Here is a 15,924-nt window from a genome sequence, read left to right on the forward strand (position 1 = left end):
TTTTAGAACTAACACCCCCAAAAGATGTCTTTTTCATTATGGGGGACTGGAATGCAAAAGCAGGAAATCAAGAGATACCTGGAGTAACTGTCAAATTTGGCCTTGGAGTACAGAATGAAGCAGGGCAAAGGCTAATAGAGTTTTGCCAAGAGAACACACTGGTCATAGCAAAACACCCTCTTCCAACAAAACAAGAGAAGACTCTATACATGAACATCACCAGATGGTCAATACCAAAATCAGATTGGTTATATTCTTTGCAGCCAATGATGGAGAAGCTCTATATAGTCAGCAAAAACAAGACCAGGAGCTGACTGTGGGCCAGATCATGAACTCCTTATTGCCAAATTCGGACTTAAATTGAAGAAAGTAGGGAAAACCACTAGACCATTCAGGTATGACCTAAATCAAATCCCTTATGATTATACAGTGGAGGAGAAGGGGACAACAGAGGATGAGATGGTTGGATGGCATCACTGACTCAATGGACATGAGTTTGAGTAAACTCTGGGAGTTGGTGATATACAGGGAGGCCTGGCGTGCTGCAGTCCATGGGGCTCTCAAAGAGTCGGACACGACTGAGCGACTGAAGTGAAACATTGTAATGTAGATTTGAAAGACTTTTGCTGATTAAATGGATATGAGGGGGAGAGGTTGGAGGTTAGGATGGCTTCCAAGTTTCTGGTCTGAGCAGCTTTGGGTTTTGGTGATATTCACTGAGATAAAAATTGGAAAAGAAAGGTACTTGGAGGAAAATAAGTATCGATATTCATCACTGTTATACTCTAGATGTCTCATTCAGGTTGGCTGTGATTTGCTGGTCTCTGTATATCAAGATGGATCTACATGTTGTGCCTCCATTTGTGATTACAGGATCATAAACAGAATTGGAAGAGATCCTCAAAATCACTTAGTTCACAGGCTTCCCTCCAGTGGTTAAGAATCTGCCTCCCAGTGCACAGGACCCGGGTTTGATCCCTAGTTAGGGAGCTAGGATCCCACATGTGGTGGGACAACTAAGCCTGAGCTCCAACTGCTGAGCCTGCCTGCCACAAAGTACTGAGCCCAGGTGCCTCAACTAGAGAAGCTGCATGACACAACCTACAAAGCCCCTGTGCTGCAACTAGAGAGAGGTCTCTGTATCACAAGGAAAGATCCCTGCAACATAGCCAACACAAAAAAGAAAGAAAGTACTTAGTTCACATTCACCTCCTCCTCTCATTCAACCACCAAAGCCATGTTTGAATTCCCTTCAGTCTTCTTATAAAATGATCATCCAGGATGATGAAATTGCTTGACTTCTCATTTTCAATTTCCATAATTGTAAAATGGAGAATATTACTTAATCAGAAAATTAAATCAGATATAGATATACAGCACTAGTACCTAGCAAGTGTTCAATAAATGTCTTTTCATAGATATCAACTTAAAAAAAGGATAGTGTTGTACAGTTTGTAACCCATTAGTAGATTGTGAAATCAATCTTAGTGTGCAGTGACCACGACTGAGTGACTGAACTGAACTGAACTGAATGTGTATTATTTCATAAGATGTTTGTTTACATATAGATGTGGATATATATGTATATCTTTGAAAAAGGTTTGAAAAACACTGCAACACACATTAGTTCTTTTGTTCCTTTGCTTATTTTTCATGTTGAAGGCAAGAATTTATTTTTAAATAGATTATCTGTCAAAGTTTTGGAAACTATTAGGTTGGTGCAAACATAATTTTGGTTTTTGCATTGTTGAAATTTGCCATTTGATAATAGAATACAATCTTTAAAAAATGTGATTATGTTAACATCATTTTAATGCCCATTTCTCACTTTATTTTTTTTTTTGCTAATAATTTATTACATGCTGTTTATATTTATTTTAGACTAGGGAAATGATATCAGACAAAAAGCAAATTTGAGTGATTTTCTTATCTAAGTTCAACATGGGTTGTAAAGCAGCAGAGACAACTTGCAACATCAACAGCACATTTGGCTCAGGAACTGCTAACAAATATACCATGAAGTGGTGGGTCAAGAAGTTTCGCAAAGGAGATGAGAGCCTTGAAGATGAGCAGCATAATGGCCAGGCATGGGAAGCTGACAGCGACCAGTTGGGACGATCATCAAAGGTGATCCTCTTACAACTGCAGATGTTCCCAAAGAACTCAATGTCTACTATTCTATGGTTGTTTGGCATTTGTAGCAAAGTGGAAGCGTGAAAGAGCTTGATAAGTGGGTGCCTCATGAGCTGGGAGTGTGTTAGTCTTTCAGTTTTGTCCAACTCTTTGCAACCCCATGGACTGTAGCCCAATAGGCTCTTCTGTCCATGGGATTCTCCAGGCAAGAATATGCTGACTATAAAACAAAACCAAACCAAACCAAAACTGTCGCTTTGAAGCTGAAGCAGAAGATATCAAGAAGAGGTGGCAAGAATATACAGAAGAACTCTACAAAAAAGATCTTTGCGACCAAGATAATCACGATGGTGTGATCACTCACCTAGAGCCAGACATCCTGGAATGTGAAGTCAAGTGGGCCTTAGAAAGCATCACTACAAACAAAGCTAGTGGAGGTGATGGAATTCCAGTTGAGCTATTTCAAATCCTGAAAGACGATGCTGTGAAAGTGCTGCACTCAATATGCCAACAAATTTGGAAAACTCAGCAGTGGCCACAGGACTGGAAAAGGTCAGTTTTCATTCCAATCCCAAAGAAAGGCAATGCCAAAGAATGCTCAAACAACCGCACAATTGCACTCATCGCACACGCTAGTCAAGTAATGCTCAAAATTCTCCAAGCCAGCCTTCAGCAATATGTGAACCGTGAACTTCTAGATGTTCAAGCTGGTTTTAGAAAAGGCAGAGGAACCAGAGATCAAATTGCCAACATCCGCTGGATCATGGAAAAAGCAAGAGAGTTCCAGAAAAACATCTATTTCTGCTTTATTGACTATGCCAAAGCCTTTGAGTGTGTGGATCACAGTAAACTGTGGAAAATTCTGAAAGAGATGGGAATACCAGACCACCTGACCTGCCTCTTGAGAAATCTGTATGCAGGTCAGGAAGCAACAGTTAGAACTGGACATGGAACAACAGACTGGTTCCAAATAGGAAAAGGAGTACGTCAAGGCTGTATATTGTCACCCTGCTTATTTAACTTCTATGCAGAGTACATCATGAGAAATGCTGGGCTGGAAGAAGAACAAGCTGGAATCAAGATTGCCAGGAGAAATATCAATAACCTCAGATATGCAGATGACACCACCCTTATGGCAGAAAGTGAAGAAGAACTAAAAAGCCTTTTGATGAAAGTGAAAGAGGAGAGTGAAAAAGTTGGCTTAAAGCTCAACATTCAGAAAACAAAGATCATGGCATCTGGTCCCTTCACTTCATGGGAAATAGATGGGGAAACAGTGGAAACAGTGTCAGACTTTATTTTTCTGGGCTCCAAAATCACTGCAGATGGTGACTGCAGCCATGAAATTAAAAGACACTTACTCCTTGGAAGAAAAGTTATGACCAACCTAAATAGCATATTGAAAAGCAGAGACATCACTTTGCCAACAAAGGTCTGTCTAGTCAAGGCTATGGTTTTTCCAGTGGTCATGTATGGATGTGGGAGTTGGACTGTGAAGAAGGCTGAGCGCCGAAGAATTGATGCTTTTGAACTTTGGTGTTGGAGAAGACTCTTGAGAGTCCCTTGGACTGCAAGGAGAGGAGATCAGCCCTGGGATTTCTTTGGAGGGAATGATGCTGAAGCTGAAACTCCAGTACTTTGGCCACCTCATGCGAAGAGTTGACTCATTGGAAAAGACTGATGCTAGGAGGGATTGGGGGCAGGAGGAGAAGGGGACGACGGAGGATGAGATGGCATCACTGACTCAATGGACGAGAGTCTGAGTGAACTCTGGGAGTTGGTGATGGACATGGCGGCCTGGCGTGCTGCGATTCATGGAGTCGCAAAGAGTCGGACACGACTGAGTGACTGAACTGAACTCTTATTCTATGCAACAACAACAAACCATTTCTTGATTGGATTGTATATTAACACAACAACCAGTGACAACCAGCTCAGTGCCTGGACAGAGAAGAAGCTCCAGAGCACTTCCCAAGCCAAACTTGCATCAAAAAAAAAAAGGGTCATGGTCACTGTTTGGTGGTTTGCTGCTGGTCTGCTCCACTACAGCTTTCTGAATCCCGGTGAAACCATGACATCTGAGAAGTATGCTCAGCAAATTGATGAGATGCACCAAAACCTGCAATGCCTGCAGCCAGCATTGGTCAACAGAAAGGTCCCAATTCTTCTCCACGACAACCCCTGACCACGTGTAGCGCAACCAATGCTTCAAAAGTGGAAAGAATGGGGCTACAAAGTTTTGCCTCATCCGCCACATTCACCTGACCTCTTGTCATCCGACTACCACTTCAAGCATTTTGACAACTTTTTTGCAAGGAAAACACTTCCACAATCAGCAGGAGGCAGAAAATGCTTTCCAAGAGTTCCTCGAATCCTAAGGCACGGGTTTTTATTCTACAGGAATAAACAAATTTATTTCTCTTTGGCAATAATGTTTATTGTAATGATTCCTATCTTGATTAATAAAGATGTGTCTGAGCCTACTTATAATGACTTAAAATTCATGGTCAGAAACCTCTACTTTTGCACCAACCTAATATAAAGTACTGTATCTCTGTAAAATATTTTTGTTTCAGTACCTCGCATAATATCTGGTGAATAGAAAGTGTTAAATACATATGGATTCAACCAGAAACCAGAAATAATATGCAAATATATTGCATACTTGGTCTTCTGGGTGGTCCAAAGTCCTTTGAGAAGTTGTTCAAAGTTTTGGACCCTCTTTCCACAAGAAGCTCAAGCATTCACAATTCGGCAGGGGTTCTAGAGAACTCCTGAAATGCCATCCATCGCCCACGAAGGATCTATGCTTCCTGAGAACCCAAAATAACCATCTTTAACTCATGACTGTGTTTTGAGATCAAGAGCAGAATAATGCTTCAGGGTTAGATTACTTTTTAAATTCTCCTGCAAATCCCAGGATTTGCGGTGCTGGAAAGAACTGCGGTGCTGGAAAGGCAGAAGCAGAGACGGAAAGGTGTAACTGTCTGGTTTCCATTTAGCGTTCTGGCCAACTGAACCGTGCGGCAACCTGAACATTTTACATAACGCTGTCATTTGAATGCCACAGTAATCCGGTGATGATGACACGGCAGCGCGAAGAGGCTTAATGATTTAGCTAAAAGGATTCAGCCGGTATGCTCTGGAAATGAGACTGGAAACAGCCATCCAGGGTGAAGTAGCGCTAACGGAGGCGGAGGAAGGGGCGGGGCCGCGCACGCGCGCCGCTGCGTCACCGCCGACGCCTCCGGGTGTCCTCTCGCAGCGAGCCTTCCTCTCAGTCCAGTACGGTGGCCGACCGGAGCCAGACGCTGGGGATGAATGAAGGTGCTGCGTGCGGGTGGAAACAGTCGCCTCAGCTTTTCCGTCCCTGCAGTCCAGGCTCTGCCTTTGCGCGGTGTCCCCATCCAGCCCCCGTCGCACCGCCGGCCTGATTGATCCCGACGTCTGGGGTTTTTGGTGCCCAGGTCGACTCAGGGCAGAGCTGTAGGGCTGGGGAAGCCGGGTTCTCAACTAGGCCCAACCTCGGACCGCGCTCTGGATTTCTACCGCGCCCCGCCGGTAGGGCGCGGAATCCGTGTGGGGTCCCGGGAGGCCGGAGGGTAGACCTGAAGGTATAAGGCTCCCGCTTCTAAGGCCTCGGAGCGTTTCGGGGTCCGTGTCCGCCACCGGCCCGACTTTTCTCCAGCGGAGGGACTGGTTGGTTCACGTTACGCCCGAGGGCGAGACCTATGAGCGCTCAGGTCTCCTTGCCTCTGCTCTCTCAGCCCGCCCCTCTGTTAAAAGGCCAGCTCCTCTTGCTGAAAAGCAGAACGTTTCTGCTCACGGCTCTTGTTACGCATGATCCTGCTAGTCTATGGGTCTCTGAGGGGATGGCTTTGGCTACCAGTTTTTTTGTTTCTGATTACTCTTGAGAAGTGCTCAAGTGGGATTCAGCTTTCTCCTTTCTGCTAGGAGCTAATTGGACCTCCGCAGCTGTTTTCTTTTCTCTTTTTTCCTTTTTTTTAACCTAGTAACAGGGGATATAGGATAGAGTTCTGGTCTCCAGAGCTTTGAAGCTGGCATAGCTTCTGGCTGGTGAGGCAGTTTACCAGTGCTTCTGCCAACCCGTGGAGGGTGGGAAAAAGAACCTAACAGTTCTTTACATGTTCTGGGTAGGCATGCGAGATTAAAGAGGTATTGAAGATGAGCATTCTTAGTTATGCTGTTCTTTTACTTTGGATTGTGGCCCTCAGATGACTGCTATAGTGGAGAAGGTGTTGCACTGGGATTTAGTAGAGGAGGGTTCAACTTTAGATTTTGCCGCCGACTAGTAATACTCCTCTGGGCCTGTAACTTAATCTCTCTGGCTTTCCTCTTTTTTCTCTGCAAAATGAGAGTATTAGAACAGAAGATCCCTGAGGCTGGAAGACGTTAGTATACTATTTTCTTTCTCATTTTCCAGATGGCAGTAGAAACACAGGGAGTCAGTAATTGTGCCAGGAATAGTGCCAACATATAAGATAAACCACATTTTTCAGAGTTTTTAAAAAGAGGGGCATTCGTATATGTGCAGTTATACCCCTACTTTCTTGCTTTTTTAAAAAAATTTTAATTGAAGGATTTATAAGTATTGCATTTACTGTAAGACTGTACAACATTGCATTGGTTTCCACCAAACATCATCGTTTTTTTCTTTTTTTAACCACTAGGATCAACAGTGACGATGACCGAGTGTACGAGCCTTCAGTTTGTCAGTCCTTTTGCTTTTGAGGCAATGCAGAAGGTGGATGTTGTTCGTTTGGCATCTTTAAGTGATCCCGAATTGAGACTTCTCCTGCCCTGCTTGGTGCGGATGGCACTTTGTGCCCCTGCTGACCAGAGCCAAAGCTGGGCTCAGGATAAAAAACTCATCCTTCGTCTTCTCTCTGGAGTGGAAGCTGTCAATTCTATTGTTGCGCTGCTGTCTGTGGACTTTCATGCTTTAGAACAGGATGCCAGCAAAGAGCAACAGCTTAGGTAATGAACATTGTATAATATGTGCATTGGTATTTACTTGGATATGCTTAAAAAAAAAAAGGAAATCAAAATTTTTTGGAGCTTTTTAGGACTTCTTATCGCAGCGCATTCTTCCAAAAAAGAGAAGATTGGGACTCTAAACTTTGGAGAGCATTTTTTTAAAGTTATTTTTTATTTATAATTAAAATTCTAGGATCATTTGAATTCTGTATTGTGAAATGTGCTGAGAACCTTGGTTGTATATACATTTGTATTCAGACCTTCCCTGGTGGCTCAGACAGTAGAGTCTGCCTGCTAATAGAGGAGATGCCATTTCAACCCTTGGGTCGAGAAAGTCCCCTGGAGACAGGTGGCAACCCACTGCAGTATTCTTGCCTGGGAAATCCCATGGACAGAGGACCCTGGTGGGCCACAGTCCATGGCGTTGCAAAAACAGCCTGAGCTGACTTATGGATGTATGCAGGCTCAAATGATTAGGCCAGTTGCTCTCAGTGGGAAGTGGATAGAGTAAGTTTCCTAAGAGCAAAAGGATTTATTGGAGTCTCCTGGGAGCTTGTTAAGCTTACATTGAGTTCCCCAAGTTTGAGGCGTGCTTTGTCCTTCCTTGCCCATTGTGGGTCCAGTTGTGAGCCACTGTTATTAATGGAAGTGCGTGTTAACCTGTCAGTTGTGATTGGAGTCTTTACACAGGTTGTATATCTCTGAAATAGACAATATAGTATTCAGAAGTAACACATTCATGAAATATATCAGAAGAATTCATACATTCTTTTGTAGATTATTTCTATAAAAGATAGTTTTTATGCTTTTATTTCTGTGCCAGTGTTCTCATAATTGTTTTACATGTGTGTACTTTATTAGGCATAAACTTGGAGGAGGCAGTGGAGAGAGCATCCTGGTATCACAGCTTCAGCATGGACTGACTTTAGAGTTTGAACACAGTGATTCACCTCGTCGATTGCGTCTTGTGCTTAGTGAACTGTTGGCGATTATGAACAAGGTGCATTTATTTTAATCACAGCTCAAAATGTGCATGATTTGATGTCTACACATAAAAGATAGAAACAGGCTGTACTTCCCTGGTGGTCCAGTGGTTAAGAATCTGCCTTCCAGTGTAGGGGAAGTTTGATTCCAGGTCAGGGAACTAAGATCCCAAATGGCCGGGGCAACTAAGCCCCTGTACTGCAACTGCGACCTGATGCAGCGAAAAAAAGAAAAGAAAAGGTAGAAACAGGCAGGAAGGCAGGCAGCTTCCATCCTCTTCGACACATATCCTATTTGTTAATCAAGTGTCTTCCTTTCAAAGGCTTGAACGGATATTAAGTGCCTCCTTTTGAAGGCTGTTTTATAATTGCTGTTTTCTCTCATTTATGTCTGCTCTGCATTCTGTATCGTAAGGTGGTTTTTTTTTTTTCCTGTATGGAGTCCATACGATGACTTCTTAATAGATACATAGCTCAAGACTTGTAAATCACCAAAGTTGATAATATCTCTATAAGATATGATTTCCCACAGTAAATATGTGAAGTATGTACGTGATTCTTCAAAATATGTGTGACTCCTTTAGGTACTGAGTGAATTACATACATCATACATAACAGTGAGTGGGGAATATTGAGGCGAATTGGATGTGGGATATTTGTTCAGCCTCTTGTCTCAGCAAAAAGATAAGTTGCTTTATTTATTTTCGCTGAAGATTTTCAGTGTTTTATTTCAGGTGTACATAGATTAGGTCATGGACTTTGGGTGATGATGGTTAACTGAAAATCCGAATTTTAAATTTGTGACTGTCAGGAGTTACCATACAAATTGGATCTTGATATTAAGACATCTTATGTGAGATGGGGCTCAGAATTTGAGAAACAGATGTTTTTTACTCTGAGAATCTCAAGGTCAGTTACTTTATAATAAATAAAGTTTAATTTTATAAATTGTGGACCAATAAAACCTAAATTCTGTTTCCGAAGAAAATACTGATAAGGGAGAGATTTGTTTAGTTCTAGGTAGTTTTTAAGATATGTTATAAATCTTAATTTTTTTTCCTATTACAAAGTTATTTACCTCAACTCTTTTCCTCTGTACTCATACTCTTTAATTTTTTCTTTTTCATTTTCTTTTTTTCTTTTTCTTATTTTTTTGCTATGCCATGTGGCTTGTGTGATCTTAGTTCACCAAATAGGCGTTGAACCTGGGCCCTTGATAGTGAAAGCATGAAATCCTTACCACGGACTTCCAGGGAATTCCTTTATCTAATCTTTAATTTTAACTAATATTTTCCTGTATCTTTTTCTTAATGGCTGTAACGAAATAAGTGACCTAGGTAGCATTCCTGGTTCACATCTTTGGCTTGTCTTTAACTCCAGATGTCTCCAAATATTTATATAGAAATAAATTAGTAAGAGTTATATTGCATGTCTGGAATAGTAATGTGACTGACTAATTGTGGTTAAATTGGTACAAATTCATCCAGTCCTGCATGTTCTTCTACCGTATGTTAATGGCTATTAAGAGACATGGTCTGTAAGCTCAACAAATAATTGCAAGCATAGTAAGGGATCCAATTCATTACCTGAAACTAAGAGAGCTCATCATTTTTCTTTCTTTCTTTTCAAGGTATCTGAGTCCAGTGGAGAATTTTTTTTTAAATCATCTGAGCTATTTGAGAGCCCAGTCTACTTGGAGGAAGCTGCAGATGTACTTTGTATTTTACAAGCAGGTACTGTATGAATGCTAAGACATATTTCAGATGCTGTTAAACGATAACTGTGTAACTTCTTAACCTGGAATGTTGTGTTATTTGAAAGTTCACCTAATTAAGAATATACCTTAAAAGTTTAGGTCAAAAGGACTAATAGTAGCACAATGATTAAATAAATTATATTATTTCCATAGTAGGGTGTACTCTGCTGCCATTAAAATGGTGTATATTTGAAGAACTTTAATCATTTTGGAAAATGTTCACAATATATGTTAAATGAAAAAAGCAGGTGGCAAAAGGGTAAGTAGAATAAAATCCTAGTTTTGTTAAAAGTGCAGTGATACTCATAGGTGAATTAAAATCAGATCTTGCAAATTACTAACTTTGAGTGATGGGATTAGAGCTGACTTTATTTTTATTCTTCGTGCTTTTTGTATTTTCTGGGTTCTTTATAACAAGTGTGCATGATCAGAATGAAAAGATAGTAGACACAGAAATGCAGAGAAACTTTTCATCAAAGTAACTTTTTTGGCCAACACCGTCCACCACAGCGGCGATGACAGTGTTCTGTGTTCCATACGGTAGCCACTAGCCACGTGTAGTTTTGGAGTACTTGAAATGTGGCAAGTGTGACTGAGGAGCAGAACTATTTTTAGCTTAATTTAAATAATCACATGTGGCTAGTGGCTGCCCTACTGGACAAGTCAGCTCGAGACTGTGAAAAGAAAGTACATTGATTTATTTGCTTTTAAATATCATTGGTGAAATGTCAAAGATGTTTGATGTATAATACAATGAAATATCACTCCTTAGTAATAACACTGATTTTGTTTTCTTATAGAGCTCCCTTCCCTGCTTCCTATAGTTGATGTAGCTGAAGCCTTGCTCCATGTTAGAAACGGTGCCTGGTTCTTGTGTCTGTTGGTGGCCAATGTTCCTGATAGTTTTAATGAAGGTAAATGCAATTTTAAAGTGGAATATTGGGAACTTCCCTGGTGGTCCAGTGGTTAAGACTCCATGCTTCCAGTGGAGAGGGTGTGGGTTTGATCCCTGGTCAGGGAACCACGATCTTGCTATGCAGCATGGCCAAAAACAAAAGAAAATAAAAATAAAACAATAGCAATAACAAAAAGGGATATTGAAGAGATTTGCTTGGGCATGTGTGGGACCTATTTTTTGAGCTAAGAAGAAACATTTATAAGGTTTTATCTGAGATTTTATTTTTTGAAAATTTATTAGTGAATGCTGTAGAAATGGGCTTTCCAGGTGGCTCAGTGGTAAAGAATCTGCCTGCCAGTGCAGGAGATGCAGGTTCAATCCCTGGGTTGGGAAGATCCCCTGGCGAATGAAATGGCAACCCACTCCAGTATTCTTGCCTGGAAAATCCCATGGACAGAGGAGCCTGGCAGTACACGGGGTTGCAAAGAGTCGGACACAACTTAGTCACTAAACAATAAACAATTATAGAAATACTGAATTTAGAGAATTCAAAATTGTTTGGAAATTACAAATGTAAATACAATGAGTATGCAGCGTTTTTTTTTTTTTTTTGCATTTGTCGCAAGTGCTATAATAGGGAAGTAAAAAATACTAAAGACATAGAATCTATAATTTCTGTGTTCATTGAACAAAGGGGAGAGGATATTTATCTGTGAAATAGCCAGAGGGCAACATGAGATATATGGATCAGAAATACCAGCAATCAGACTTCCGTATTTTAGCCTTATTGCTGTCAGCTTGCAGAAAAGTATAGGGTAGAAATTGCGAAAAATCAACTAAAATTTTCACCTGTGTTTCGAACTGCTAGTAGCTGAAGATTGTGGTTTGGGTCTGAGTGATATAAAAATTACATTTATTGAGCAAGATGTTTTGCAAATTGAGAGTCAAGGAGAAAAAAGCGCTAGATCTGGGGTTCATAATTTCTGGCTTTGTGACTCACTCTTTGTGTGATCTCCATCGAGGTACTTAACTTCTTACTTGTAAAATGGAAGTATTAATATTATTTTCTTTTTGTTTCTAAGAGATTTACTGACTATTCCATGAAGGTTTAGGTTGACATTTTCTGTTAGCTCTTTAAAGATGTTATTCTCTTGGCTGTGGTCATTTTTATCTCTGTTCCTCTGTATATTTCTTTTTTCTCTCTGGCTACTTTTATTCATTTTTTTATCCTTTCTGGCTACTTTTAAGATTTTTTCTTCATCACTGGTTTTCAGAGATTGGATTATGATAAATCGTGTTATGATTTAGTGTTTCTCCTGCTTGGGTTTCACCGATTTTCTAGGTTTATAGTTTTCATCAAATTTGGAAAAATTTCTTCAAATACATGTTTGTCTTTCATTCTTTTTCTCTTTCTGAGACTCTAATTACAAGTATGTAGAACTACTTGATGTTCCATGGATCACTTCATTTTTTGAGGCTCTTCTCACTCTGCTGGATTTCAACCAGTTTCTATTGCTATGCTTTCATGTTTCCTGATCCTTTTCTTCTGTAATATCTAATCTGTGTAAATGAATGATTGTCAAGGCTGAAAACATTGATTCTGACATCTTACTTAAAAAGCTTAAAGTAACAGAGGCTACTAAATGTTCAGTTTGTAGGGGCCTGATCAAAAATGGAGAACGACAAGACGAAGAGAGTCTTGGAGGAAGGCGGAGGACGGATGCTTTACGCTTCTTATGTAAAATGAATCCTTCTCAGGCCTTGAAGGTCCGAGGCATGGTGGTAAGAGATCTTAACTATTTTTATGAGACCAAAGCCTTTATATTAGGACCAGGAACTTTTTTTTTTTTCAGGACCTTTTTTTTGAATCTTGCAGAGATTTGGAATTATATACCGGATATATTACCTTCTTCTCTAGATTTTTGTGCTTTGTGCTATGTCTTCCCCTAAACTTTAGATGCTTCAGATTCTGGATAATCCTGGCCCTTCTCCTTATAATACTGAGTTCAATTTGTTTTCTTTGCTTTGTTAGGTGGAAGAATGTCACTTGCCAGGTCTCGGAGTGGCTTTGACATTGGATCATACTAAAAATGAAGCTAGTGAAGATGGAGTGAGTGACTTGGTTTGTTTCGTTAGTGGTTTGCTTCTTGGAACAAATGCGAAAGTCCGGACCTGGTTTGGAACTTTTATCCGAAATGGACAGCAGGTGAGGGAGAAATATGTGTTTAGGCCAAGGATCAAGCTATGTTAGTAGTTAGTAAAGGAGGAAGAAACACTTTTAGAATGATGTCATTAGGGCAGTGGCTCTCAGACTTCTTAAGTCTCAGGACTTCCTGAGATTTTACAATAAATCATTGAGGACACAAAGCGCTTTTGTGTTGGCCGTTATCTGTTGATATTTACCATACTAGAAAGGAAAACTGAAATTTTTGAAATATTTATTTAATTTATTTAAAAATAATCCTAATGTTATTAAATGTGACTTTTTTTTTAATAGAAAATTAATTTTTTTGCAAAAGAAAAATTTACCAAGAAGAGTGATATCATTGTACTTTGTTGCAAATCTCTTTAACGTCTGGCTTAATAGAAGCCTTCAGAAAAGCTGCACTATATACTTGTGGGAAAATGAGTAAAAAAGGTCTGTAATGTTGAGATATTCTGACTTTTTGGACCCCCTGGAAGTATTGGTCATCTCCAGGTTTCTGGGTCAGACACACGAGAACTGCTATATTAGATCATCACCATAAGTTGTTATTGTAGACTATGGTTCATATATATATACACACATATGTAAATTATTGTGGTAAAATATATATGACATAAAACTTACCATTTGAATCTTGATCTGAGTGCACAGTTCAGTGGCATTAATTACATTTACTGTATTCTGCAGCCAGCACCACTGTTCATTTTCAGAACTCTTTCATCATCTGATAGAAACTCTCTACCAATTAAGCAATACCTTCCCATTCCCCCTTCCTCCCAGTGTTGGGTAATCTCTCTTCTACTTTCTGTGTCTATGGCTTTGCCCATTCTAGGTACCTCTTGAATGTGGAATCATACAATATTTCTCATTTTGCGTTTGGCTTCTTTTTACTTGGCACAATGTTTTCAGGGTTCATGCATGTTATGGCAAGTGTCAGAATTTCCTTCCTTTCTAAGCCTAATATTTTATTGTGTGTATCGACTACATGTATCCCTTTATTGATGAATATATATTATATTTTACAAGAGTTTTTGACTTGCAAAATATTGTACCTTTTCAAAAACATCTCATGATAACTGTGAATAGAGTTCTGTCCCTACACAGGAACTAATGCAGAAAGGTTTTTAACTTGTTGAGGTCTGTGAACTTCACAGTAGCAGATATACTGCTTAGATCCTTCTACAGTCTGTTTTTTTATGCCATTAACTCACTATACTTTTCTTTATCCAAGTTCTTCTTTATTTATAATCCATTTGAAAACTAATTTTAAATTTTGCCAGAGGTTGACATTTTTTGTGTACCTTGTATATTTCAGGCACTGTGCTAAGCTCTTGGTATAAGCCTCTTGTTTGTAATTGTTCTTTGTGTCTAACATTGTTATTAAAACAAATTTTACCATATTTTACTCTGAAACTCTAAAAATAACAACTTTTCCCGAGCCCTTTGTGGTTTAGAAATGCTTTCATATTTATCATCTTTGTTAGTTCATTCATCTAACAGATATTGAGTGCTTGCTGTATGTCAGGCATAAGTCAGGCCCTCCTGAGTATGAGATGACTAGATGTTGTCCCTGCCTGAAGAGCTGTGGGGGTGACAGGCTTGTAAACCCCTAATTCCAGCAGTCCTGGGAATTAAATATTATTAATAAAATATTAGTTTCCTTCTCATTTAAGGAAGTTGGGGCTGAGAGAGGTTAACTTATGTATCTAAACATACGTAGTTAATAGCAGGGCTGTTGTTTAAATCCAAGCCCTTCTGTCGATTTAAATCCAAGCCCCAAATCTGAGCACTTTGTACTTAAGACTCCACTAGTCTTTATGTGTTTGAAAGCATCATTTACATGATATTTTACATTTCAAATCATCATTTATTTAGTGTTTTCTGTACAACCTGTCCAAATTAGGGTGAATAGTATTAGTGTTAGTTGATCAGTTGTGTCTGACTTTTTGTAACCTGGTGGACTGTAGCCTGCCAGGCCTCTGTTCAAGGGTTTCCCAGGCAAGAATACTGGAGTGGGTAGCCATTCCCTTCTCCACAGTATCTTCCCGACCCAAGGATTGAATCTGGGTCTCCTGCATTGCAGGAAGATTCTTTATTGTCTGAACCACCAGGGAAGCCAAGAGTGAGTAGATTATTTGTCAAATGAACCAGTGAGTTTGCTCAATGGATTAAAATGATACTCTGCAGTTATGACAGCCTCCTTAAATGGATCAGGGCTTCCCTGATAGCTCAGTTGGTAAAGAATCCATCTGCAATGCAAGAGACACTGGTTCAATTCATGGGTTGGGAATATCTGCTGGAGAAGGGATAGGCTACCCACTCCAGGATTCTTGGGCTTCCCTTGTGGCTCAGCTGGTAAAGAATCCGCCTGCAGTGCGGGAGACCTGGGTTCGGTCCCTGGGTTGGGAATATCCCCTGGAGAAGGGAAAAGCTACCCAGTCCAATATTCTGGGCTGGAGAATTCCATGGGCTGTATAGTCTATGGGGTTGCAAAGAATCGGACACGACTGAGCGACTTTCACTTTCAAATGGATCATTTACAGGTGTCTAACTGGAGAGTTTTGTTTGAACTTCCTTTTGACTTAGTAAGTTCTCCTTGCTTTCTTCCTTTTGTGGTCCATATTTCCTCCAGAGAAAAAGAGAGACCAGTAGTTCTGTCCTTTGGCAAATGAGAAGGCAGCTTCTTCTGGAGTTGATGGGCATTCTCCCCACAGTAAGAAGTACCCGCATTGCGGAAGAAGCTGATGTGGAGCTGGAGCCCAATGTATCTGTGTATTCGGGGCTGAAAGAAGAGCATGTTGTGAAAGCCAGTGCACTCTTACGTCTGTACTGTGCTTTGATGGGGATCGCTGGACTCAAGTATTCAATAATTTGATCTTTTACCTTTTTGTCATTTTACTTTCTTGTTTCTAATCCCAAGAAAGTGAGCCATAGGCCCTTTATTCAGAGG

General features: G+C 40.2%; 1 protein-coding gene across 7 annotated transcripts in view; it reads left to right on the forward strand.

The window, feature by feature from the left end:
- The first annotated feature begins 5,412 nt into the window (after positions 1–5,412).
- Positions 5,413–15,924, forward strand: part of INTS2 (integrator complex subunit 2) — a 56,778-nt gene continuing 46,266 nt past the window's right edge. For 2 of the 7 annotated variants that reach the window (XM_059878405.1, XM_005219962.5), the window contains exons 1-8: positions 5,413–6,545; positions 6,825–7,131; positions 7,993–8,131; positions 9,745–9,847; positions 10,671–10,784; positions 12,420–12,550; positions 12,801–12,974; positions 15,607–15,833. In XM_059878405.1, the coding sequence (XP_059734388.1) occupies positions 6,335–6,545; positions 6,825–7,131; positions 7,993–8,131; positions 9,745–9,847; positions 10,671–10,784; positions 12,420–12,550; positions 12,801–12,974; positions 15,607–15,833 (1,406 nt within the window). In that variant the 5' untranslated portion in view covers positions 5,413–6,334. The remainder of the gene's footprint in view (positions 6,546–6,824; positions 7,132–7,992; positions 8,132–9,744; positions 9,848–10,670; positions 10,785–12,419; positions 12,551–12,800; positions 12,975–15,606; positions 15,834–15,924) is intronic. The other 5 variants (XM_059878408.1, XM_005219963.4, XM_059878406.1 and 2 more) reach the window with 3 other exon arrangements.

Source organism: Bos taurus, chromosome 19, assembly GCF_002263795.3.
Source record: "Bos taurus isolate L1 Dominette 01449 registration number 42190680 breed Hereford chromosome 19, ARS-UCD2.0, whole genome shotgun sequence".
NCBI lineage: Eukaryota > Metazoa > Chordata > Mammalia > Artiodactyla > Bovidae > Bos > Bos taurus.